Source organism: Pistacia vera, unplaced genomic scaffold (assembly GCF_008641045.1).
Source record: "Pistacia vera cultivar Batoury unplaced genomic scaffold, PisVer_v2 Contig30, whole genome shotgun sequence".
Lineage (NCBI taxonomy): Eukaryota > Viridiplantae > Streptophyta > Magnoliopsida > Sapindales > Anacardiaceae > Pistacia > Pistacia vera.
This window is the reverse complement of record NW_022196113.1, coordinates 597,092-623,931: the sequence shown is the minus strand read 5'-3', so window position 1 is coordinate 623,931 and position 26,840 is coordinate 597,092. Positions and strand designations below refer to the sequence as shown.

The following is a 26,840-nucleotide window of genomic DNA, read 5'->3' as shown; positions in this document are numbered from 1 at the left end:
TACATCAAAATTATAAAGTTAAGTAGTACCCATATTAGTTATTTTAGTTTGATTGCTTTCTCTATTTCCATGTTGATTAATATGTTTATTAGCATTCCTTTTTAAAGTACTAGTACCATTACCTGAATCAGCTTTATAAATATTTTCATAGTATTTGCATCTCACTTTCTTGACTTGAACGTCATTTTCTGTCTCGTAAAACTTGTCGAAATGCACCCAAACGTTTGATGTGTGTCTGTCTTTGGTTTCGACGGTAGTTGATGAACCTGTCTCAGCTTGAGATGATGTTGGACGAGACGACGATTACGAGGACGACTTCTAAAACCATCGGGAGCTGTTGGAATCGGGGGCATATTTTGAGGTGTATCGGATTCTGAGAATGGGAAAGCGGGACTATTTGAATCTCCTCCTGCATTTATGTTAGTAAAATCAGCGGGACTAGGACTAGGATAGTAGTTTTCTTCATCATTGTAATTTATGATAGAGAAATATCTATCCATTGTAATTGAAAAAAAAAATTTGATGTAGAATAAATAAAAATTAAAGAAAGAGAATTGGAAATTGAAAATTGAAAATTGGAATTTGGAATTTGGAATTTGGAAAATTGGAAAATTGGAAATATGAATTAAACATTGTAAAAACTAATAAAACTTAAAATATGAGCAAATTGACAACAAGAGATTAAGAGAATAAATGAATAATTGAGATATTAGAGATTAGAGAATATGAGAGAAATTGAGTTGTGAGAAAAATGTGAGAGTTTAAGGCCAATTTATATTAAAAAAGGGGAAAAGAAAATGATGAAAAATACCCTTCAACGGCTATAAAATGGCTATATTTCAGGGGTAAAAAAGTAATTTAAAAAAATAAATAAAATTTTCAATTTTTTTAATTTATTTTTCGGCCAACGCACGGGTCGACGGGTTGCTGTTTTGCAATCCGGCCCATCAGGAGTTGCTACCGGATTGGGTTCAACCCGGCCTACCTTATTGACTGTCCAGATTTAACCCTCTTCATTACGGGCCGGATTAACCCAATCCATTTGTTCCACCTCTTATTGGGAGCACTAAATAAACTGAACTAACCCGATGTTCGGGATCTATTAGCCGTTCAGACTTCAGAGTCGAATATAATATTGGGAATAGTAGTTTCGAAACTCTCATTTGTTGGGTAGTTAAGAACGGCAAGGGTTTCTATTTGGAATTGGCGACGTCATTTTCACACAAATAAATCTTCTCAAAAACACTCTCCTCTAAAATTTTACTACTTTAAAATCCCATTTCGCTAATATTATCCACTTGTATACTATAATTTCCTCAAACGTTCATAAACTTCCTCTTCTTCACTGTTTCTGCAGAACCCATTTTCTTAATCTCCAGAGAAAGTGAATCAATTTGCTGGCTTACTCAAAGGTTAGGATTCTTGCTTTCTGATTTCTATCACGTTGTTGTTTAAAGCAATGTTTTCTATATGAGCTAAGATACCTATGAGTAATTTAGTAACAACTCTCGAAACGAATTTCTTCTGAGAATCTTAAAACTCGTATACTGAAAAATTGGAGAAGATTATCCCACTATATATAGAATTATCTAACTAGCTACATCCTTCTCTGTGGATCTTCAGCTAACTAGGACCTCAATATATTATTGCTTAATGGCTATTCATAGAGCTAAAATTGGCGAATAAGACAATTGACCGTTTGCTGAGAATTGGTTAAACTATTATAAAGCATGTATGTTTATGTTACTTTATTTTGACCTCTTTGGAAATTAATAAAAAATAATAATGCGTGCATAGAATCGTTTTATTTATTCTTATAATATTATAAACTTGATAAGCTAAAGGCGTAAAGCAATTGTCATCCCTTCTAAAGTTGAGAATTAAAAAAAGAAAATAAATGTGAAATCAGTTGCCCACGAAAAAGTCGTGGTTTGTGGCCAATTTTACACTCTTTTCAGTTTCTCTATTTTCTAAAATTGTTAGATAGATCAGATAAAGACGACAAAGGCCACAGGCGTAGCTGTAACTACACACTAACCTCTCTTTATCTCTTCAAGGTTTGGAAGAAGCTGCAAAGCATTTGCTTTTACGTGGAGTCACCTTTGATTCATTAATTGTGTTTCACTGGTGCGAAGCAGTGAGTGAGTAAGAATATTCGATCCTTTTATTTCTATTTAATCTGATCGCCTCTTCAGTGGACACTCCATTTGTATGTATTGATATGTCTATGTTACTCGTTGTTCTTGTATTGTAGAATTATGGTTTCATTAGTCAGTTTTCATGCATGAATAGAGATTGTGATTGAAGTTTTTATTTCTCAACTAACTTTCCTTTTATTTTATATATATATAAAGTTTTTTTCTTTGAATTCCTGTCCTGTTACTATGAACTAATTGGAAAGCTCACTTGACCTCGCAGTTTGGATTTTGGGCCTCAGTTGTGTGAAGATTTTAGTTCACATAGTAAAACAACGTTCACTTGAGCTCACAGCTTGCATTTTTGAGCCTCAATTGTGTGAAGATTTTAGTTCGAATAGTAAAACACCACTCACCTGACCTCGCAGTTTGGATTTTGGGTCTCAATTGTGTGAAGATTTCAGTTCAAATTGTAAAACAAACTAAGCCTTTTAAGACTTTCTTGCGTTCAAAATTTCCTTTCTTCTCATAAAGAATATGCATATTGTTTGAATAGTTCATTTTTCCTTTTTGTTCTTTTGTGTGTCCTTGGACACTTGGACATCAATTGTATACGCCTTTCTTCAATTAAATAAATTTCAAGTGATTCATTTTATATTATGTTAGTTCATTATTATTGTTATTTTGGAGCTCTTGTCCTCATAATTCATCTTCATTTTAGAAACTATCCATTACTTTTACAAAATTGAGTTTAAGGATATAAAACTGAGAATTCAATGAATGGTGCAGTCAGTAAAAGTAATATATTGGGCTTCTTAACAGGATCTTCAAGGCATACTCGGTAGCCTGTCATGACTGAAGATACAACCTCTTTAAGTTACTGGTTGAATTCAAGGGTTTTCCTCTGTGCTTTATGGATCTTATTCGCCATCGTTTCAGCATCCGTTATAATATGGAAATATGAAGGCTCCAAGAAATCAAAATCTGACAGGAGAGGAAACAAGGAAGAAACAGTTGGGTCATTGTATGAGGACCAAGCTTGGAACACATGTCTTACATGTATCCATCCTGCTTGGTTGCTTCTTTATAGAGTGATTGCTTTCACAGTTCTTTTTGCGTTGATCACTGCCAACATTGTCACTGCTGCTGGAGGTGTTGATATATTTTTCTTTTACACTCAGTAAGTTGTCTATTTTTACGTAGTTAGTCTTTATAATCTGTAGATACTTCAAGAGCCCCCTTTGTAATAGAATTTTCCTTAGGCTGTTCGTAAGAGCCAGACATATATATCAACTCATGCACTCATGAATGAGCCCTCTTCTATGGATGTTTGCATTTTTCTAAAAATCCACACCTTGACTCGTGAGTGGATGAGTAAACTCATGGCGCTAGGAGTTGATAGGAGTATGCCAAATCATGTCTCTTGTAGTGAACTCACTTCGATGAAAAAGATAAAATTTTGCAAACTTCTATAGCAGTCCATGACGCCAAGAATTACCTCATACACTCATGTGTTAAGAAGTGAATTTGAAATCCACATTTTAGGTTGGGATCTGTGAATTTCTATATATATATATATATATATATATAGAGAGAGAGAGAGAGAGAGAGAGAGAGAGTATATTGTCAACTTTAATTTTTATGGATGCATTTACAATAAGAGGTTTTTGAGTACCTCACTGAAGTCCTGAAATAAAGAGAGGGAGAAGGAAATGAAGAATTCATCTGGTTGTTTGTAACTAAGAGATGCTATCTCAGTTTCTTCCTGACTCCAAAGAAAAATGAATGTTGCTTTTGCTGAGAGTTCGGTTTGTGATTTTTTTTCTTTCATTATGCTGCACAGGTGGACTTTTGCTCTGGTCACAATCTATTTCGGGGTATGTCTCACATCAGATCTAGTTATACATTATATTGAAATTTGATAGAGATTTAGCTGTATTTAAAAAAAAAAAAAAAACAAATTCTGATTGTCAGAAATTGGTAGACCACCAACAATGTTTCTAACTTTTACTCGGTTCTTGAATTAACGTAACCTATGTTTTTGAATTACATGAATGTCTTTCTGCATAAATTGTTCATGCTGTCAGCTTTTTTGTTGTAGCTTGGATCCTCAATGTCCATATATGGATTATTATGCAAATCCCACAGCAGAGTTGATGATGATGGGTCTTATCTTCCAAGCATAGATGCAGAACAACACCACTACATACCTCCCATGCTCAAGGAAACTGCAGATGTACCCAATACTTCCAAAGGTTCTAACACCCTTGCAGAACCTTGCACTCGTAAGACTGCTGGTGTATGGGGCTATGCCTTTCAAATTATTTTTCAGGTAAGTCTTCTCCTAACAACTGTAAGGAGGCAATCACAACTGTACCTGCACATACTTATTCATAGCTCAAAAGACAACCTTTACGAACTTTTCTTGTAAACTTTATGTATTTTGTTGTCAAAACCTACCAGGACTTCAATTTCTATCCGCTTCATAATTTTGCTTGATGGCATAAAACAGAAATAATTTGGCAAAATAGCAGTGAGATTAGGGTTACCTTGTCTGTAGTTATTTTAAGCTGTGTTGGCCTTATTTTGGTTTCACAAGGACACAGCACTTGTAGTACTTTGTGCAACAAGAAAGTGCCGTGAACTTTTCATGAATTTGTATTGGTAATTAAGGAAGTGAAGAATGCTCTGATTGCAGACCTGCTGACATGCATGTACTTGAGAGGCTAGGGCCAACATTCTAATGATTTTTTTTTTTCTGTTAGTTCTTTTAAGTATAAAATCTTCTAATGGCGTGACATCAAATAAATTCAAATCCATGGTGGCTATGGTGCATTGATCTTATATATTTTATTTTAAAACTGGAAATCTTTCTTACTATCTTTCTACATGCTCTTTTTTGTCATACCAAAGGAACCTTGTTTTAAGTGGTTTTATATCATATTTCAGATGTAAGTTGTAAAATTTCTCTGGATGGGGCTAACACTTCAGTGGCTTTTCTCCATTAGTCCTTATAAGTTTAAAAATTGCTAATGTGGGTGATATCAACCCCATATATTCTTATCCATAATGGCTATATGCATGTATCTTTACATTTCGGTTTGAAACCAGGTATCTCTTGCATTTTTTGTGTTTTGACTAGATTCTAAACTGGGATTGCTGTCAAGCCTTACATGTGGGATATAATATTCAATATCTACACAAACTGATGTAGCACACAGCTAGTGGAAATGTAAAAATTAAAAAGTCGATGTAATTAATAGGATGCATGGTGTGACAAGAAAGAATCAAGAGTTAGGATACATAGTTTTTATGTATAGTGTTAGTCAAGATAACTTGAACCCCTGACCTTTTGGTTCTTGATTGATTACCAAGTGATTTCAGTTATTTTGTTGGCTGCCCCCTTCTGCATGCTTGTGACTGGAAAAACCATATTTCAAGTGGTTTTTTTATCAATATATCAGATTTAAGCTCATGAAAGTTCTTTCTCATTTGTTCTATTAACAGATGTGTGCCGGAGCTGTAATTCTTACTGATATTGTATTTTGGCTCGTTCTTTATCCATTTCTATTACCAACTGATATTGGTCTGAATTTGGTAAGTACTACCTATAAACCCATTTGCTTGTTTTCTTCTTTCTGCTGTACTCCTTATTTAGCTATGCATGTAGTCTAAACTCTTTGTTCTCTCATTGATTGCAATGTTGCAAACTAATGCCATGTTGAATAACCAAAATAACTGTATTGTTATTTGAAAACAATTTGGGCCATCATATTTCTTGAAAGGTAATCATAAATCACAGGACGGTTTAGTTAGTTTCATTAGCTGTAAAATGCCCTCCAAACTTCATATCTAATCCCAGGAATGAAACTCAAAATACAGTGCCTTTAGAGAAGATCTTGGTGGCTGAATATGGAGTAAATTCTTCCTTTAACCAAGTCTTAAACCCATGTGAAAATGTATTGTCTACATTAACTATCTCTACACATATTATGTTACTCCAGTTATTGAACTAGTAAACCACTATTCGGAAATAAGTAATTCAGAATTTAATTTTCTATATTTTTAAAGATATTCATTTTCTTATTTCAGTCAAGAAAGTTAGGCTGTGAAAGAAGACTGCAACCTAGCAGGGTTATTAATATGTTACAATCATCATTCTTTATTCTTGCATCATGCATTGAATTGCTTTCCTTTTTAACTAAAAGTCCCTTTCAGTTGATAACTGTGTCAACCTTTTTAACTGCAGATTGTTATTTCTATGCACTCAGTCAATGCTGTTGTCCTCGTGGGTGACGTCATTTTAAATGACTTGGTATGTTGATATCATTGATGTTTTCAGAGGCTTTTGATTTTTTATTCCTTCTTAATATTTACAGATTTTTTTTTTTTTTCTGCTTCAGAGGTTTCCTCTGTTTCGAATTGCATATTATATCTTATGGACGTGTACATTTGTCATTTTCCAATGGATCATCCATGCTTGTTCTAACCTTTGGTAAAGTGTACTTTTTAAGTGATTATTTTATTTGTTTTATTTACATAAAAGAAAATTAATTTTGGTTTATAATGATGATACTCCTTTATACAGGTGGCCATATGCATTTCTCGACTTATCATCACCCTGGGCTCCAGTATGGTAAGTGAACGATCACTACTGATTCAAATTTGATTTATGACTATATCACCTTCTGAATCTTTGTGGAAACACCTGTCTCCTCCTTCCAGTATGAGAGAAGGTTAAGAAACTATTCCTTCTGTTAACTAACCCATACTTGCACCTTTCGAATGCAAGAAATTTACTCCATTAATACGGTGTATTTCATTTGTGTTGGTGTTCAAATATCTGTAGAACTTAAATAAAAATAAAAAATAAATAAAAATAAGAGAGTAGAATTCGTGGTTATGGTACTTGAAAAGTAAAATCGATAATGATCATCAGTTTGTCTAATAAACTGGTAGCCTTTTCAGAAATCACAATATGGGTCTGACTTTATTCTAAGGTTCATTGCCTCACCTATCCAGTAAAAATACAAAATAAAGAGACAATATTGTTCTTTCTTAGCTGAAAGAAATTATACTTTTTAGCTTTTTGCATTGTTTATATCTTATTAACGTTAGATTCTAATATAGAGGCGATTGTTTCTAAGGGTGGCAGCTACCTGTATTCATTAACTCAGTGACTGTTAGTTGTTAACAATTGAAATCAGATAAATTCAACCAAAAATTTAAACCATGTTTCCCACTGCTTCTTACCCTACTGGGTTCCTGTCCTGAGCAGGTATCTTGGGGTAGGGTTGCTGCATGTCCCTTGCTTTGGCGTCTTTGCTGCATTGGTTAGGCTGAAGCACTTTGTGTTGTCAAAAAGTTTCCCAGACTCTTACCGGTGTTGACATGAGAAGAAGTTGGACTCTGCCAGTTGCCACATTATCTGAACGGTTGCTTTTGATAGATTAAATCAGGCATCTTCTTGATGCGCTGCTGATGATGGTTGTGTTTTGGAAGAAGCATGTATTGGTTGTATGCCAAATGTATGGATTGTCACATTCAACTTATTTTCATGTTGTAATGTTAATATCTCTGTTTTAAGTATATATGCATGTACATGTGGATTCACCCAGAGATTTTAAACTGCTTCTTCCACCCAAGAGTCTGAATCTCTTGTAGAGTTGACTCTTTTTAGATTAATAGCAAATAGACAAGTTGAATAGGTTCGATTTTCCTATAATTCCCCATGCTACATTGTGATAAATGTTAGTTTCATCAAAGCCAGTGTGCNAGTTATTGAACTAGTAAACCACTATTCGGAAATAAGTAATTCAGAATTTAATTTTCTATATTTTTAAAGATATTCATTTTCTTATTTCAGTCAAGAAAGTTAGGCTGTGAAAGAAGACTGCAACCTAGCAGGGTTATTAATATGTTACAATCATCATTCTTTATTCTTGCATCATGCATTGAATTGCTTTCCTTTTTAACTAAAAGTCCCTTTCAGTTGATAACTGTGTCAACCTTTTTAACTGCAGATTGTTATTTCTATGCACTCAGTCAATGCTGTTGTCCTCGTGGGTGACGTCATTTTAAATGACTTGGTATGTTGATATCATTGATGTTTTCAGAGGCTTTTGATTTTTTATTCCTTCTTAATATTTACAGATTTTTTTTTTTTTCTGCTTCAGAGGTTTCCTCTGTTTCGAATTGCATATTATATCTTATGGACGTGTACATTTGTCATTTTCCAATGGATCATCCATGCTTGTTCTAACCTTTGGTAAAGTGTACTTTTTAAGTGATTATTTTATTTGTTTTATTTACATAAAAGAAAATTAATTTTGGTTTATAATGATGATACTCCTTTATACAGGTGGCCATATGCATTTCTCGACTTATCATCACCCTGGGCTCCAATATGGTAAGTGAACGATCACTACTGATTCAAATTTGATTTATGACTATATCACCTTCTGAATCTTTGTGGAAACACCTGTCTCCTCCTTCCAGTATGAGAGAAGGTTAAGAAACTATTCCTTCTGTTAACTAACCCATACTTGTACCTTTCGAATGCAAGAAATTTACTCCATTAATACGGTGTATTTCATTTGTGTTGGTGTTCAAATATCTGTAGAACTTAAATAAAAATAAAAAATAAATAAAAATAAGAGAGTAGAATTCGTGGTTATGGTACTTGAAAAGTAAAATCGATAATGATCATCAGTTTGTCTAATAAACTGGTAGCCTTTTCAGAAATCACAATATGGGTCTGACTTTATTCTAAGGTTCATTGCCTCACCTATCCAGTAAAAATACAAAATAAAGAGACAATATTGTTCTTTCTTAGCTGAAAGAAATTATACTTTTTAGCTTTTTGCATTGTTTATATCTTATTAACGTTAGATTCTAATATAGAGGCGATTGTTTCTAAGGGTGGCAGCTACCTGTATTCATTAACTCAGTGACTGTTAGTTGTTAACAATTGAAATCAGATAAATTCAACCAAAAATTTAAACCATGTTTCCCACTGCTTCTTACCCTACTGGGTTCCTGTCCTGAGCAGGTATCTTGGGGTAGGGTTGCTGCATGTCCCTTGCTTTGGCGTCTTTGCTGCATTGGCTAGGCTGAAGCACTTTGTGTTGTCAAAAAGTTTCCCAGACTCTTATCGGTGTTGACATGAGAAGAAGTTGGACTCTGCCAGTTGCCACATTATCTGAACGGTTGCTTTTGATAGATTAGATCAGGCATCTTCTTGATGCGCTGCTGATGATGGTTGTGTTTTGGAAGAAGCATGTATTGGTTGTATGCCAAATGTATGGATTGTCACATTCAACTTATTTTCATGTTGTAATGTTAATATCTCTGTTTTAAGTATATATGCATGTACATGTGAATTCACCCAGAGATTTTAAACTGCTTCTTCCACCCAAGAGTCTGAATCTCTTGTAGAGTTGACTCGTTTTAGATTAATAGCAAATAGACAAGTTGAATAGGTTCGATTTTCCTATAATTCCCCATGCTACATTGTGATAAATGTTAGTTTCATCAAAGCCAGTGTGCCGTCTGTTTATTATTATTATTTTCTGTTTGATTAATTGATACACTATTTCCAAATCAGAACCGGGATCATAGCTAACCAAATGGTTTTCCCTTCTATATGTTTAAAAAAGTTCAGATATTGATGACTGCTCTGATGTACTTGGTGCTAGTTGAGCATTGTCAAGTCTTTAGTTAACCTTAAATGATAGGAAAGCAAAATATATCAAGCAAGAATGAAGTCACTGCAATTGCAGAAAAATCAGATGAATACCAAATAATGTAGAAACAACCAGGAGTCAACGCAGTTAATCAAATAATTAGTTGTAATTCATTTTAACACCAAACCATCTCATCTCTCATTTATGATTGTTTCAAGCAAATCTACTGATCAAATACTAACACGAACCGGAATGGGTTTCTCTCCTTTTTTAAGATCTCCCCTTTCCTCTTTTCTCTGGCTAATAATTGATTTTCTTCAGCCTCCTTTACCTCTTTTAACAATGGTTGAGGCTGTACTCAAAAAGTTTTTTTTTTTCATAGCAGAAACTTCACAAATATCTTATATTCTTATGGCATGACTGCCGCCTAGGGTTTCACATGTTCCCTAATAAACTGCTCTATCTGAGATATTTCCCCAGTCAAACCAGAAGCTTCTGCAACTGTAACTTTGTTATGGCACTGAGAGAATGCAAACGCCTCTCCTGGTATCCCCAAAGTGAAGTCATTGGTAACATCAGCCTCTGATATTGCACTTCTTGATGCTCTTAGCTTATCACTGTAAAATGTTTAAAAGAGATGGAACAAAAATTAAGATAGTAAATTGAACATATTACAAAAAATGACTCAGAATATGTAGAGAGATAAAGAGTTTCCACAATATATCGCATGACAAGATAGAACGACCATCAATGAGCCAAAAGAAAGCATATCACTCAGTTCAAGATGTTATATGCATCAAACCAAAAGAGTCTCTTTTAATATGTCAAGGATGATGAACATAATTATTTAAACCATGCAAAAAGTAAATTAACCAAATATCAGAAACCTAAAGATAAGAGAACTCATAATTATACATTTCCTTCTCCATTTGTTTTCTGATGAACTCTTTGCTGTGTGCCGTCACTTTGTCTGCCTTGTTACAACAAATGAGAACTGGAACTTTCTTTTTGACAACAATTGAGTTTGTCAAGATATCATACAGGTACCTGTCCCACATAAGCCATCAAATATTAGTATCTTTGCAGGCAACAAATCTAATCAAAGACTCTCTGAGTGCACATGTGTGCAGATGTGGCTGCAACCAGAAGCTGCATAATAAAGCTTTTAATTACTCTGAAGCTGCACGGCAGTTTGGCAAGAATTCCACAGCATCCACAACAAACACTATGCCAGCTGCTTGATGCAAAAACCCTTCTAATTTGGGTCGGAGACGGGAATGTCCAGGAACATCAACAAGATGTACAGGCTTTACTTTGCCCTTCTGTAAAGGCACAAAGGTGACAATTCAAATTATGTTAATGATTTTAAATTGGTTCACAATCAATAATCGGAAGAGAAAAATGATGCAATTAACTAATCTTCAACTTGGAGGGCAAGTTGAGCCATGTCCCCACTTTATATGAAAGCATAATATTGGAAAAAAATCAGATTCCTTTAGCAAGTGTTTCAATGAGCTTATTTCTGTATATATTTGAGCACAGCAGGTTAAGATACACCACCTTACTACTTTCAGTATGCAGCACAAAAGTGCCCTCATTTGGCTCCATTGATGTAACAGTACCCTGATGATAAGAACCATCCCGAAGCTGAAACAAGATATATGCCATGACATTCAGATTAAAATTTGTAAGACATACCAGATCTTTTTCAGGAACTTATGAGAAATTCATTGCGGTTATGCTTGGAAATTGTCCAATAAACTAACAGGAAAAAGATAGAAACTTAATAGTTGATATTTGCAATATATCAATTCCAGTAATTTAAAGGGAGCTATTGGATCACATGAATAGAGAGCTCTACGCTACATGCAAGGTTACACGTTTCTCTTTTATCAATAATACTACTAATAGAACCCAAATCCTCTAACACAAGAACAATGTTCTAAGCCACTGAACCAAGGGGTACCCTTGACGAATTCTCTCAATCCAAGCTTCTCTAGACATAGCCTCATGGAATTACATCCTCCATCTGTGACTGATACCAACATGGACTGATTTGCTAACAGTTGAAAGAAAAGCTTATTACTATTGGTCTATTCATTAAACATCATGAATTGTTTTTTCACCTTGTTCATTGGTTTTTTATTTCTTCCCCTTCTTCTTTTTCCAATTTCAGAAACATTGGAAAACGAACTATAGAGGCAAAAAAATTATTGTTGGTTTTATTCTCAAATATACCAAATATGCTGGCGTTTTAATGTATTGTAACTAAACTTATAGATTATGTGCAACAACCCTTCTGTGTACTCTCTCTTTCTCATGTTTTCTATTTGGATTACAATGTAACAACTTTAATACTGCAAATTCTAAGTATAATCTCAGTCAAGCAACAAGACTGGTAGGAAGAAATTCTAATAACTGAACCTAACTACATTATCAGATTTTCCACAACATACTCACAGGTATCAAAAAAGACTTTCTAAGAAGAGACCCAATACTCCCACAAACTTACCTGATAGAAAATAACCGTTTTCCCACTTCCACTTAGCCCAGTGAGTACAATGGTATTAGACTTTGAGCGTTTGAACAATTGAACTGCAAAATAAATCAAACAAAGAGATCAATACAATAATTACAAATTCTTAACTTCAATTAGTAAAATAGGGAAGATCTCACTATATCATGTTTACTAAGCACAAAATACACTGCATGACATGGAATAGTAATAATTAAGGGATCACTAATTCAGATTAACTTGAGTACTACACAGAAGAAAAGAGAAACACAAAATCAAAATCAGCATTTCTTCTACGATCCATCACTCTCAAAATCACATTTTGAAGCAGTCACTGTCGACCAAGTTGGGATTAAAAAAAGCCTCAGAAAACAGTGCTGGAGACGCTTCCTCTAGCATAAATGTTCAATTGTGTATGTAGGGCTAGCATTGTAGCCATATCCAGAATTTTCAACGCCTTAATTTGCTAGGTATAGCAATTGGTACTAAACTATCAATATATTCGAATCTGTACATCATTACAGCCACATAATTTCAAACAATCTCTACTAAAAAAGCACATATTGCATCCAATTTCATTAAAAAAAAAAAAAAAAAGTAATAATAGTAGCATGACTCACAGAATAAAAGAAGAGTGGTGGTAAAGAGCAAGACACCGAGAGCAGCATAGAGTTGAGTCGGAGGAATTTGACGAGCAAATTCAATTCCTTGTTGCAACAATTGCTCTAATTCAATCTTCCACTGCTCCATCCCTTCTGTTAACTTCGACATCATAAAATAACCAATCTACAAAATATGCTAAGAATCAGAATCTAAACAAACACGAACAAAACTTTTTTCAGAAGAAAAAAGAAAAAGCGAACCTGATGGGAGATGTCTGCCGGTAAATTTAGTTGAGAGACCCCTCGAAAGTGGAGGGCGGATTTATTCGGGTTTTCACGAATGGAATGTTCTACGTTTGGGTATTTTCGCTGGTTGGCCCTAATCCGAAGGATTACTGAAAAATGACCAAAATTGGGTTAAAGGGAAACTTTTCAAATTAACCCAAAATATTGATTTGAAAAGAAAAAGACAAAATGACCCTTTGTGCTGGAGAATAACACAAAAACATGAAGAAAAAAAATTTGCCAGGTGCCAACTTTACCCCTATGGTTTTGGTCTATTAAATTAAGACCTTAGTGTTTCAAAATTGAGAACTGATAACTCTTTTCTAAAAGAGTAATACTTACACTTATAACAAAATTTTACAAAGATCTCCATACAAAGTGATGTGGCAAAAAATGAATAGAAGAGTGAATTTAATGAGTTTGACTTTTTGTTTCACTCTTTTATTCATTTTTTGTCACATCACTTTGTATAAAAATCTTTGTAAGTATGGTATTATTGTTTCTAAAATGACAAAACGCCCGAAACAAAGTTGAAAATACAAATTAAAACTTACAAAACCATCGGATCTCAACTAATATGATGGATGATGTTTCAGTATTTGATCAGTTTTGAGCATTACTACACTTACAACTATTTTTTACAATCTTTTCATACAACCTTGATGTGACAATTTATGATTCATCAGTTTATAATGGATCTTATCTATCCAAATGTATGTTGATCAATTACAAACTGTCACATTAAGTTTGTATGAAAAAGTTGTAAGTGTCGTTTTTACAATTTCTTTATAGAATGATTTATGTTTTTCTATCCAAAATTAAAATCTCAACTTTATATAGAGAACATTAGTCAATAGTTAGAATGGGTTTTAATGTAAAGATATATATTCTCCGATTTGTTTTGGCTTCAAGGGAAATTATATATATTATTTTGGTAACACCTCAATTAGTCATTCGGGACTCTAAAGTTAATAGTCAGGTAAGCCTTTAGTAGTTATCCCTTATTAGTAGCTGTGGATATTCGAATTCAGAACCTCTTGAATAATACATCCAAAAATCTCAAACAAACTGCCGAGCTAACCCCTAAATATGTTTATATAAACACTTGTTTATTAGTTTAATCAATTATCTAAATATTTTATTATGTAATTAAACATTAAATCATTTAGTTTCGTTTTTGAGAAGAAGGGTATGGACTAGTTTCAATGAAGGGTTCAATTGAAAGTTGAAACTAGGTTAGACCTCAAGAGTTTTTTCATCTTCTTAAATTACTTATGCGGAGCATTAATGTCATTTTGCTTCCAACTGTCAATCTAATCGCCCCCTATCATTCTCTAAATTGTGGAAAAGTCCTATTTTCATCAAAGCACGTTATTTTGGCAGCATTCTTTGATAATTGAATCGGAATGCCATTGTTGGCCAACTGTGATTCTTGAAGGGTTCTTGGAACTGCTAAAGACTTGGTCTTGGCTAGCTTAGGCTCCCATTTTTGTTTCTGGGTTCTAAGGAGTATTATAGTCTTTCCTCTCTAATTTAGGTTACCTATGTAAATTTTCAAAGTTTGAGTTATTAATTATTATATCCGCCTCCGGTAGGTTACTGCAATTTTCAAATTCTTGGTTCAAAAATCTTCAAACATAAAATGGACGAAGACATTTCACGATGGGTAATGGAATTTCTTCTTCGGCACTCAACTTCCGATCAATTAATCAACAAAATCCTCGTCCAACTCCCCATATCCAACAGCAATTTCCGGTTCAAGAAAACCCTTCTACTCCGTTCAATCCAAACCGAAATCTCCGATGGTTCGGTCTCCGAAACTATTCTAGATACTCTTAAAACGATTGAAGATTTGGATAAGAAGGAGGGAATCAAAACTACGGCTTCAATGAAAGCGGCATATTGCGCGGTCGCGGTGGAGTGCACGGTAAAGTACTTGGGCGGCTTCGTAGACAAACACGGCAAGTATTCCGAAGCCTTGGAGAGGATTTGGACGAGCAAAATTGGGAAATTGCTGGGGAGTGAGCTGCTTACGGAGGATTTATTAAAAACGAAGGATGAATTAGAGGCAGCGATTGGGGACGATCACGTGTGCAGGAAGCTGCTGAAGATGAACACCCGCAACGATGCGTTGCAATCTGTTAGAGCTTATTTAGCCGAAGCATGGGCCATAATGGGACCCGCATTTTTGGATTTAGCAGTGGCGAAGATCAAACAGATGAAAGAGCGGGAATCTGGCGGCGGTGATTATGTTGGACAGAGAGATGCAGCTATACAGAAAGGTAAAGGTAGGATTCCACTTATGAATGATAAATAATGTAATTTTAATGTGTTTTATCATATCTCGTTATGATTAGGATTTATTAGCAAGGAAATTTAGTGCATGAATGAATGATACATTTCTCAGGAAAATAATGTGGTTGGAAGTTTCTCAAGTTTTGAATACAATCCTTACAGGTATTTTAAATGTAAAGATAATCAAGGGTGTGTTTTTTTTTTTTTTTTTTTGGTGAGATTTTGTCTGGATTATTTAAAAAAATTGTATGACGACTTTGGGGAACTTTTCATGATTGCAAAGTGAAGCCCCCTTGGGATTTTAATATTGGAATTATTAGACACGGGAGATTTTACTGACCAATGAAACTACTTGATTTGCAATTTCTTTCTATGGATGCATTCACTGTTGGGTTTTTAATTGTTGTCTTGTTAAGTTTGCTGTTAGCATGATATAGTTGATATGGGTTCTTATTACAACTTAACCTGCATACGTAACTTTAGGAATTCATGGGAAAATGTAATTGGTTTTTAAATTTTTGTATTGTTTTTCCTCGAATTCTGCCTTACCTAGTAACTTGCTGTTAGCATGTTATTGTTTATATGGATTGTTCTTACAACATAATATGCATACTTTGCTATAGGAATTCTGGGCGGAAATGTGCTGCAAAAGCGTAAACATATTGCTTTGCATAGACGTATTAGAGGATCAATTAAGATCTCTGATAATGAGGAATTAGGCACAGATGCATCATGTGGAAAGTATGACACCGTGCCCGCCCCTGAAGTCAGCAGAGTGATAGAAGCACTTAAATCTAGTTCTTTGGAGTTACAAGCAATGGTGACAGACCCTCTTCCAGATGCTGTACTCAGGGCTGAAGCTGTGGTTTCTGATATGGCAAGAGAAAAACAGAATCATGAGCCGTCAGTCGAAAAGCAGAATAATGTGGATAAAGATGTGCTGTATCCATCTGTAAATACTGGTGTTGAAACTGTTCAAGCTAATAAGGATAATCATGGAAATCAATCTTGCAGCCATCAGAATAATGCACCTAAACCCGGCTTGATGGAGCGGAATAGTACTGCACAAACCTATGAGGTTTGTCTTTGTGCTTTGGTTTATGCTTTTTGTCAATTTATTTTGGCTATTGCATTCTGTCATGCAATGGCGCGCGTAGCCATTTTGAGTGCATTCATTTGTTTCCCTTGTCAAAGTTATCTGGTTTAAACTCATCTTGTTTTTATGCAAACATATGGTCGTCCTGGAATTATGCTGACATCTGTTATCTGTCTATTTATTTATTTATTATTTCCTGTGGAGAATCATTATTGCTGTAGAAATGCATTTTTGTGCTTGTTTTTGCTGGTTGTAGGTTAGTGTTTGATTTTGCTTGTGTTCAGATCTTAAAGGGTGCCTCTCACTGAAAGTGTCCCCACTTATTAGATTGTCTTTGTCTTAATTTCTAAGATTGAAAACCTAAACTCACTTATGCTTAGATACATTAACGTGAACTTGAGCTCTTTAAACTTGGAAATTACTTTATTTCACCACTATTCACTCAACAAATTAAACATTAACCAACATTTGAAACTTTTGAAAATTTTTACAACTAAATTCAATTGTTACTATTATACCCTTGAATATATATATCAATCCTTCATTCTCTTTATTCAACTATTTTCTTACCTTTGGATTCAAGTCTCTCTCAAATCCTACTAAATTCAAAACTAAATCTTTGTCCCACTAATCCACGACTCATTTTCACAAAGTTTTCTTATAGTGAAAACCCTTACTAGTAACAAATTCATTGAAACACTAATCCATGGGGTACTTGTAATCATGAATTTTTCCTTCCTCAATCTAGACTGATTTCCTTTTCTCAATTTTGACTATTATACTCTTATTCATTAGGCGTAAATCTGCATAGAAATACAATAAAGAATATTATTTACACACGAAAATTATAAATTAAAAGAAAATTTGAATAATTGATTTCAAATGAAATATTCACCAATACTTCTTGTTGGACCAAAAATATAGGTTTTAGGAGGCCTAAATCTAGAGACAAATATAAAGTCTCATAGGCCAAGCCCAAGAACAAAGATGTCAGCCCATTAAAAATAAGATGGCCGAGAAATGCAAAACAGTCTAATCCATTTGTCAAGGAGTCTAATCTGTATGGCTAGAATGGACAAAATCCACTTTCTTAAGAATAAGGAAAGTGGCTCATTATCACAAACATGACCCATTTTCAACAAAAATGTCCCATTATGAAGAAATTGTCTCATAACTCCTAAGCTGAAGGCATGATGGGACACTTTCTTCATAATGGGAATATTTTTGTGGAAAATGGGGCATGTTTATGATAATAGCCCACTTTTGCTCCCACTTTCCTAATTGGAATTGGGTTTTATCGATTTTAGCCATGTGAATTGGACTCTTTGACATGTAGATTGGGCTTCTTTGCCTTTCCTAGATCATATTATTTTTGCTAACATCTTTGTTCATGGGCTTGGCCTATGAGGCTTCATAATTGTCTCTTCATTTGGGCCCCCTAAGGTCTTTATTTTTAGTCCAACACTCGTCAAAAGTTTACAAGCGTATAATTTGTACAAGTATGGGGGAAAAGTTTCCCTTTTACTCATACAAGTTGTACTAGTAAAGAGGAATTTTTCCTCTTTAACTTGTACTTGTAAATGGGAAACTTTCCCCTTATACATTGCTCAAAGACGTTATGCAAGTAAAGGGAAATTTTTCCCTCTTAATTTGTACTAGTTAAAAGGAATTTTCTTCCTTCAACGTGGAAAAGGGAATTACCCCTTTTCTTGTAGAAGTTGTATGAGTGTAAGGGAAGATTTTCCCCCTTACAAGTACCAATTGTACAAGTTAAGGGGGAAAGATTCCCCTTTATTGGCATAACTTCTACAGTAAGGAAGAAAATTTTCCCCTATACTCGTACAAGTTTTACAAGTTTAAGGGGGAAAGATTCCCCTTTATTGGCATAACTTCTACAGTAAGGAGGAAAATTTTCCCCTATAATCGTACAAGTTTTACAAGTAAAGGGGAATTTTCTCCTTTGCGAGTACTCGTAATTCTCTTATGTTACTCGCAAAAAACAAAAATACAAATAAGGGGATCATTTCCCATTACTTGTATTTCTTGCACATTGTCTCTTCAATTACTTTCATTTTTCAATGGCTTTTTAGAGAAGAAAGACATGCTAAGAGAGTGGAGGAAGGGAAGTGAAAAGTGAGTGGAGAGTAATTTGAATCTAGGGTCTTTTTCTTATATATACACATAAGGATACAAAAAGTCATTACATTGATTAGGTGGTTAACTTTTCAGGAGTTCGATAAGTTTCTGTAATTTGTTGTGTGAATGTTGGTTAAATAAAGTAATTTCCTGTTTAAAATACTTTGCTGAGAATGAAAAAATGGGCATATTTCTTGAGTGCTCCATAATTTTTTTTTGCTCAATAAATTATTTGAGGTAAATAGAGGCAAATTATTGAGCAAGTAGGCTTTCTCTTGGGGATATTAAAAAAATTTCAAATGCTTATTAATATATTTGATGCTGATAAGAATTGACTGTGTTAAAAAAGTAGCTCTTTAGAGAATTTAGTTTGATATGTAATGATTGCTTCCTAGATTCTTTTAACTGAGTATACTTAATTGCCTCCTGCAAATGTCTGTGGATAGTATGTGAAATTATAAACTGGAAGGATCTTATCATCTATCCAGTTACTGAGCATAAGTGTTATATTTATTTGTTTGCTCCAGATCAGAGTTTTCTTCAACCAGTTTATAAATCCATTTTGTTTGATTACTAATGCAGATCAGTTAGATCTGCCAGTAGGTGAAATAAGTTTGGAGAATGGCTGCTCCTTGTTTTGTTGTTGTAAAACATTTTTTTTTATTTACTTTGACAAAGAAATACATCAGTTTATATTTGACATCTTGTTAGGACTTTGAAGTTGTCTTGATTTGTATGTTTTGTGCTCTGAATCCTGTTTTCTACATTTGGTATGTTTTAACTTTTAACTATGTTGCATTTTGAAACTTTTTGTAGTGGAGTGATTCTATTGATGACTCACCTGGAGGAACATCCAATCATGTTCATAGATTTCACTTACCTAGCCCAAAAAGAAGGGCTGTTTCTCCATTGAAGAAGCATGAAATTACAAAACTCATTAGAAGGAGAAAAAAGAAAAGATGGAGTTTAGAAGAAGAGGAAGCTTTAAGGAATGGCGTCCAAAAGTATGTTTTTCTGTTTTGGCAAAGCAATGACAAATCTGGACTTGTTATTCATTTGAGTTTTGTTGTTTTCTCTTGGAAATCATTCAATTCTAAGTGTGTTCCATGCCTCAAGTCTTTTTGTGTGTGTCTGTTCTGTGAGAATTATATGGCGAGGTGGGGGGTGCAGATGTGGTTAGTTACTTCTGAGTGCTGATTCTTGGTTTTGCTTTATGGTGAAGGTACGGTACAGGAAACTGGAAGGTCATCCTGAAATCCGACCCTGACGCATTTGCAGAGAGAACTGAGGTAATTTTGCTGTATATTGATCTTCAATGTATTTGTTTGCTCTTTTTTTTTTCCATTGTTATTCTTTTTTATTGATGTCATGCTTCATTGTGTTTAGGTTGATTTGAAGGACAAGTGGAGGAACATGATGCGGTAGTGATAGTTCTAAATGATTCTGCTGTTATTTGTGTTTATATTCCTGTAAATTACCTTCTATGGTGGATCAAATGTAATCATAACTTCTTTTTTTTTTTTTTTTTCTCTTTTTGTTGTTGTTGTGGGGTTGGGGGGAGAGGGCTGTTCTCTGTATAATTTTTGTAGTTATGGTTGCATTAAGGAATCTGGGTAGAGCTAACTTATTACCAGCTTAGATTACTGTAGTTGGGGTTGTGAATGTTTGGACTGCACAACTTATAGATCTCAAACACAAGCACAAATGATTGGCATGATCCTTACGGGGACATTTTGTGAGGAGCAATATACATTTGAAATATGTAAAACTAAGCTAATGGAAGTAGTGGTAGTCGTTAAGTGTTTTTATATGGAGGTCAAGTTAGTAGTCGTCATGTGGATTGTGGTTTTTGAGTAGCTGAGGCTTGAAGCAGTCAGTCATAGGCTAATTGAAGGTTATTGGCCAGTGAATGAGTTTATACTTTGTTCTCTCTAGTGAGCCTTGATTGTGCTGTACAGGATGAGTTGAGTGGGTTTAAGTTTCAAGAATACTGATGCAGTGATAAAGTTTATGAATAGTATTGGTTTAAGCTTAGACCCATATTCGATTCCACAAGACTCTTTTATCAAAACTGAAAAAAGAAAGTCACCATAAGAGGTTGGACTCAATTTTTGCCGTTTGGAGAAGTTTGTTCGATAATCTTAAAGAAAAATTATAATTCAAGAAGAGGTGATCAGAAGATTCCATATTTCTTTTACGTAGAATACGAGAGGGGGATTGATATCAATTTGGAAACCTTCTTTGAACAATTTCAAAACTCAACGACCTAGGATGGAATAGGATTACCACCTCAAACATTTCAAAGGCCACTTCCTCATCCCACAACCTAATTTACTAATCAAGGCATGCAATTCCCCTTGGTGAGTGTTGATTGCCTTTTTGGTTAGCCATGTTGATTTTAAGGCCAAAAATCACTTAGTTTTTTTTTTTCAAATTAAATAAATAGAAGTGGAGTTTGTGGTGTAAAAAAAAACCCTTAAAAACTTTGATAAGATCCTCCTTCAAAATATCCCAACGTTTTTGGTACAAAACCAAAGAAAAACCATCTAACCTTCAACAATTTGAATTTGCCATCTTCTTTTTATGTTATGCGTAAGTTTTAAAGAGAAATAAATAAATGGATTCTACTACCTACCTAGCACCTACCAATGTAAAGTGGGCCTATTTCCATTGAAGTAACCCATGAAAAACAAATGAAGTTGAAACTTCACATTTTAAGCTATGTTTTCGTTTCATCATTTAATTGATGTCAATATCCATAACCGTCCGCTTGGGAACCAACCATCATTCATTACTGTACATCATTTTGTTTCAATTTCAGCTATTTTACATTAGTCTAGAAGCTTTCATCTAATATGCAATTTTTTTTCTTTTTTTTTTATAGTCGGATATTCAGGTTAGCTTATGTATACATCAACTAATCTTTCAGGATCCTAAAATTACTTATCAAATAAAAGCTCTACTAATTATTCCTATTAACTTCTGAAGAACGATTCAAACTCAAAATCTCTTAAATAAATAAATTATTATCGTTCTTGAATCACATCGTATTTTCATAACCACCACTATTAAGATGAAAAGATTTTTACCAGAATCTTGGACCTACATTTATTTGTTTTTTTATAGAGTCAACAGTCATAACTCATAACTACCAACCACATCCAAATCTCAGGTCAATTTACATATACGAGACTGCCACATAGCATTGTAAAATTTTAATAATAAATAATAAATTATATATGCGTTTTGTATGCGTAATATTTTATTTTTAAAAAAATTGCACGTGGTCTCATACTTTTCAATTAAAAAAGTGATAATTAGTTTTCAATTATATCTCATTAAACCATGAAAATTATATAGTAACCATATCATATGATGCCTCTTTCTGTATCTGTTCGTCAAAATAAGGTAACTGCATTCAAAAATGGGAATCTTGCAATCAACGGTGATCCACCTGGGCGTTACATCCAATCATCTCCTAAAGAAAAAAATGTTAGGTGCCCCACGTGTTCATCAGTCTGCGTCTAATACTTTCCCGCGGAACAGTATAAACTACAAACTATTTTTTAATCAACCCATTCCCTCTATAAATACCGCACCATTAACCAAACTCAGACCAAGATTTGGCTTCTGTTTGCTAACTAGCTACCTACCACAAGCCATCGTTTGTTTTTCAAGGTATAGTTTTAAATTCGAAATGCAGAGTTCAGATCTGTCGTATTCGAAAGCTGGAATGTAGATCTGAAAATTAGTGTTCAAATTTGTGGTTTAGGTGAGAAACAGATCGAGGAGAAATGGCACGCAAGAAGATCAGAGAGTATGATTCCAAGAGATTGTTGAAGGAGCACTTTAAGAGGCTCTCTGGTCGCGAATTGCCTATTAAGTCTGCACAAGTGAGTGTTCCTTCCATCATTTTAGTTTTTATTTTTCTTCCTATGCGTCTTTAGTTAATGGATTATGCTTTTGACCTCTGATTTGTTGAATTTATTTGTTTTATTTAAATCAACCTGTTTCATATTCTGTTGAATTTGCGAGTCTTTTCTATGTTCTGTTCCGGTTTGATTTTTGAAATCTGATCTTAGTTGCTTTTGCAGTTAGATTGTTAGTCTAAAGTAGTTGTTAGTTTGTTTCAATATTTTAGCCCTGTGTATAGGCTTATACGAATTTGTGTATGAAGATTGAAGCCGGTTTCTGATGGTACAGCTTCAGTAGGATATTGAAACTTGCTTGTGTGTTCCAAATGTTTAGGGTTTATGTAATTTAATTGAATAAGTGAAGGAATTACTGAAATCTTGGCTTGATGCTTTGAATTATGTCTTTAGGTTATAAATAAAATTTGAAAACGATGCGTTTATGTGATAGGTAACGGAGTCAACTGATTTCGCTGAGTTAGTAGAGAGAGAACCCTGGCTATCAGCATGTAAACTAGTTGTGAAACCCGACATGTTGTTTGGCAAACGTGGGAAGAGTGGTTTGGTTGCCTTAAATCTGGATATTTCTCAAGTTGCAACCTTTGTGAAAGAGCGCTTGGGCAAACAGGTATTATTTTTCCTGAGTCATTCACTGTAATGTTTTTTTCCTTTTCAGCTATGACTTCTTATTTGTTATACGTGGCATTCGTCGAGTTTGATAATTTAATTGTTCATCTCACGTTTGTTATTCTTGGTTTTCAGGTGGAGATGGGAGGATGTAAAGGACCCATAACAACATTCATCATTGAACCCTTCATCCCTCACAATGAAGAGTTTTACCTTAATATTGTCTCAGAGCGACTTGGGTGCAGCATAAGCTTTTCAGAATGTGGAGGAATTGAAATTGAAGAGAACTGGGATAAGGTACTTCTAAATGTTATTTAATCAATCTTTTTACTCTCTCATGTTGGCTTGCCTTACAGAACCATAACCTAGTAAGGGTCTTATCCTTCCAGGTTAAGACAATATATGTCCCAACGGGGATTCCTCTTGCCTCAGAATCATGTGCTCCACTTGTGGCAACCCTTCCATTGGAGGTAATTTCTCTGAAATCAATGATTTGGCTGTTTATTTCTGCTCCTTGGTCACACATTGCTTGTTCACCATATTCTGGCATTAGGTTTCACTTCAACACTGCTTTATCTTTCTATCCACTGCTGGTTTTCCCCTCCAACAGAAAATAACAAATAAATAAAAGCTGCTTATGATACCTTATTCATCATCAAAATAATATATAATGTGTCATTTATACAATGCAATCATACAATTTTATTTGAAATAATGGACATAAATTATGTTTGCCTATCCAGATCAGAGGAGAAATTGAGGAGTTCATTAAAGTGGTTTTCACTCTATTTCAAGGTATATTAAAGACCTTCAACAGATGCATGGTATACTAGATGATTCTGTTAGCTGTGAGTTTTTGTCGTTAACTTCTCAATTTCTATTTGCCAGATGTTGACTTCACCTTCCTAGAGATGAATCCTTTCACTTTAGTTGATGGAAAGCCTTATCCCTTGGATATGAGGGGCGAGCTGGATGACACTGCTGCTTTTAAGAACTTCAAAAAGTATATTCCGTATTCTCTTTTTCAGTGTATATCTTGGCCTAATATTCTATAGGGTAGTTTTACTTTCCCCTTCCCCTGCATGATTATTGTGTAAGTTAAAATAACTTGTGAAACTTTGCTTTTTCAGGTGGGGTGATATAGAATTTCCTATGCCATTTGGAAGAGTAATGAGCGCGACTGAAAGCTTTATTCATGGGCTAGATGAGAAGGTACCCACAGCAAGTTAATCAATTGTAATGCCATTCATTAAATAGTTCTATCCGTGCGGAGCTTGTAAAAAGTTCTTAAATTTTTTGTATTTGATTGCAGACAAGTGCATCTTTGAAATTCACAGTTTTGAACCCTAAGGGACGCATTTGGACTATGGTTGCTGGAGGAGGTGCAAGTGTCATTTATGCAGATACGGTATGATTTCTCATTGATTGGACTCAGGGTTACAAGGGGATTAAAGACCCTGTTAGTTTGAGGGATTTGTTGTCTCGTTAGCTATTAACTTGTTTACTTTTATTGCTGAATCAGGTTGGAGATCTTGGTTATGCTTCCGAGCTTGGCAATTATGCAGAATACAGTGGAGCACCCAATGAGGAAGAGGTGCTGCAGTATGCCAGAGTTGTAATTGATGTAAGGACTTCTCTTCATTCTTAGCTTAATGTTATTGTATTATTCAAGCGGTGGCATATTGTTTTAATTGTTGATCAGTTAATCTTATCTCTATTTGTTTTCTGAATACATCATATACTTAGTAAATGCTTCAATAGTGTTTGAGAAAATTTGCCAGAATTAACAAAAAACTGTCTGATGTAAAATGAATTAGGAATAAATTTGAATATGCTCACTTGGACACACCCTCATTATCTGTTTGTGTATTTCCTATTTGTTGCTATAAATACATATTTCCTGTGCAGTGTGCTACTGCTGATCCTGATGGCCGTAAGAGAGCCCTTGTGATTGGAGGCGGAATAGCTAACTTTACTGATGTAGCTGCTACATTTAATGGCATAATCCGAGCCCTGAAGGAGAAGGTAAGTTTAACCAGATTGAGTTGTGCTTTAACTTCATTCATGTCCTCTATTCAACAATGATAATTGAGTATGGAGTTTTTATTTCTCAGGAATCGAAGCTTAAAGCAGCAAGGATGCACATATATGTGAGGAGAGGAGGTCCTAATTACCAGAGGGGTCTTGCAAAAATGCGATCACTTGGAGAGGAGATTGGCATTCCTCTTGAGGTACCTTTTTACTAAAATCTTCAGAGAATTTCCTACATTTTGTCAAACTTCTTTAACTCAGGAAAAGACTCACCTCTGAAATGTGTTGTGTTTTCTTACAGGTTTATGGGCCTGAAGCAACAATGACTGGCATATGCAAACAGGCAATCGATTGTATCTCTGCTGCTGCATGAGTTATCAACCCTTAAGGTCAATGCTTGGCTAAGTTCTCATTGGAGATTTCTAGTGTGCAACCTAACTTTATACCATTTTCACTAATCCAAATACCTCAGGGAGTGATTTAGTTTAACAAATGGAACACTGGCAATGTTTGCCAACAGATGAAAATCTGATCTAGCACTGTCACCATAATAAACACCTTTGATTGTTTTACGTTTCAGTCTCCATGCCTTGAGATGTTGCCAAAGTTGTTATTATTTGCTTTTGAGCCTCAATGTGTACGTCTCGTCTCCTCCAAGACAACCTATAGAATTCGATTGATAATAGAGCCTCAATGTTTGAATGACTTATCACTATGTAACTGTAACAAGGTTTGAAACTGTAGATCTTGTTCTGCTTCACAAGTCACAACTAAAACTGGGAAAGGTAACCCCTAGTTGCTTTGCTACCACACGAAAATCGAAATAGTCAGCTCAGAAAATTATTATGACAGGAAACTGTTTCTAATGGATTTTACTTAGAAGCGTTGGTGGCTCTACAAAATCCATAAAGCATTAAAGCTAACTTGAATGATATTATAATTTGCAGTCATATGAATTCATCAAAAATTCATTAAGGATTTGAGTGGTCGATCTTTATAACTGAAACTTGCCAACCCCAAAAGTAGCTATTGGGTTTTTATTGGTCCAAACTAAACAGAAGCTTGCCAAGCCCAAATTTAGTTGTTGGGTTTTTACAGGTCCAAACTAAAGTACTTTGCCGGCATAAAAATAAGATTGCACTTGGAGCAGAATTGTCAATAAGGGAGCTGAATCAATTTTCATATACATGCAAATATTTTTTTTTTTTTTGTTCTTTTGGTGACCAAGGCTGTTCAAGCTTATGTCGTAACTCAATTAATCTTTCGAGGTGATTCTAACTCAGAAACTCATGTTGGACCCAGGGGCGAACCCAACCCCTTCGAGGGTAGGCTTTAGATTTTTTTTTTTTTTTTTTTTTTTAAAGTTGCTAATATATATATATCAACTTATCTAGGCATACCCTCAGACTTTTAAAAAATGAGAACTATATATATATATATATCTAAGCCCACTAAAAACTTGCTATTAATATATATATTTCAAGCTTACATTATATTAAAAGTTTCAAACTCTTTTCACTCT

The 26,840-nt window shown here is 34.5% G+C and overlaps 5 protein-coding genes across 7 annotated transcripts; 4 read left to right on the top strand and 1 right to left on the bottom strand.

Annotated features, from left to right (window-relative positions):
• Window positions 1–1,125: 1,125 nt before the first annotated feature.
• On the top strand, window positions 1,126–7,724 carry LOC116135452. Of its 2 annotated transcripts, none has more exons than XM_031421160.1 (10): window positions 1,126–1,412; window positions 2,058–2,141; window positions 2,958–3,315; window positions 3,979–4,012; window positions 4,237–4,467; window positions 5,643–5,732; window positions 6,385–6,450; window positions 6,539–6,630; window positions 6,724–6,771; window positions 7,414–7,724. In XM_031421160.1, the coding sequence occupies exons 3-10, from the start codon at window positions 2,987–2,989 to the stop codon at window positions 7,523–7,525; spliced, it is 1,002 nt and encodes a 333-aa protein (XP_031277020.1). In that variant the 5' UTR covers window positions 1,126–1,412; window positions 2,058–2,141; window positions 2,958–2,986; the 3' UTR covers window positions 7,526–7,724. The 2 variants fall into 2 exon arrangements, with proteins under 2 accessions (XP_031277020.1, XP_031277019.1); XM_031421159.1 differs by having other exon boundaries at window positions 1,127–1,412; window positions 2,058–2,145.
• A 373-nt stretch (window positions 7,725–8,097) lies between these two features.
• LOC116135454 lies at window positions 8,098–9,631 on the top strand. Its single transcript, XM_031421162.1, has 4 exons — window positions 8,098–8,224; window positions 8,312–8,403; window positions 8,497–8,544; window positions 9,187–9,631. Exons 1-4 carry the CDS (start codon window positions 8,171–8,173, stop codon window positions 9,296–9,298), a joined length of 306 nt encoding a protein of 101 aa, XP_031277022.1. The 5' UTR covers window positions 8,098–8,170; the 3' UTR covers window positions 9,299–9,631.
• Window positions 9,632–9,989: 358 nt separating this feature from the next.
• Window positions 9,990–13,321, bottom strand: LOC116135453 (signal recognition particle receptor subunit beta-like). The gene is made up of 7 exons (XM_031421161.1): window positions 13,199–13,321; window positions 12,956–13,121; window positions 12,333–12,415; window positions 11,381–11,467; window positions 10,994–11,142; window positions 10,736–10,867; window positions 9,990–10,437 (listed from the first exon to the last, which is right to left on the bottom strand). The coding sequence occupies exons 2-7, from the start codon at window positions 13,107–13,109 to the stop codon at window positions 10,248–10,250; spliced, it is 795 nt and encodes a 264-aa protein (XP_031277021.1). The 5' UTR covers window positions 13,110–13,121; window positions 13,199–13,321; the 3' UTR covers window positions 9,990–10,247.
• Window positions 13,322–14,541: 1,220 nt separating this feature from the next.
• On the top strand, window positions 14,542–20,272 carry LOC116135450. 2 transcript variants are annotated; one of them, XM_031421157.1, is made up of 5 exons: window positions 14,542–15,504; window positions 16,141–16,595; window positions 19,566–19,753; window positions 19,972–20,038; window positions 20,136–20,272. In XM_031421157.1, exons 1-5 carry the CDS (start codon window positions 14,865–14,867, stop codon window positions 20,172–20,174), a joined length of 1,389 nt encoding a protein of 462 aa, XP_031277017.1. In that variant the 5' UTR covers window positions 14,542–14,864; the 3' UTR covers window positions 20,175–20,272. The 2 variants fall into 2 exon arrangements, with proteins under 2 accessions (XP_031277017.1, XP_031277016.1); XM_031421156.1 differs by having other exon boundaries at window positions 14,542–15,510.
• A 2,022-nt stretch (window positions 20,273–22,294) lies between these two features.
• Window positions 22,295–26,025, top strand: LOC116135451 (ATP-citrate synthase alpha chain protein 2). Its single transcript, XM_031421158.1, has 13 exons — window positions 22,295–22,427; window positions 22,522–22,642; window positions 23,112–23,288; window positions 23,423–23,584; window positions 23,677–23,757; window positions 24,031–24,082; window positions 24,176–24,290; window positions 24,418–24,499; window positions 24,600–24,695; window positions 24,810–24,911; window positions 25,196–25,312; window positions 25,402–25,518; window positions 25,620–26,025. Exons 2-13 carry the CDS (start codon window positions 22,544–22,546, stop codon window positions 25,689–25,691), a joined length of 1,272 nt encoding a protein of 423 aa, XP_031277018.1. The 5' UTR covers window positions 22,295–22,427; window positions 22,522–22,543; the 3' UTR covers window positions 25,692–26,025.
• Window positions 26,026–26,840: the final 815 nt, after the last annotated feature.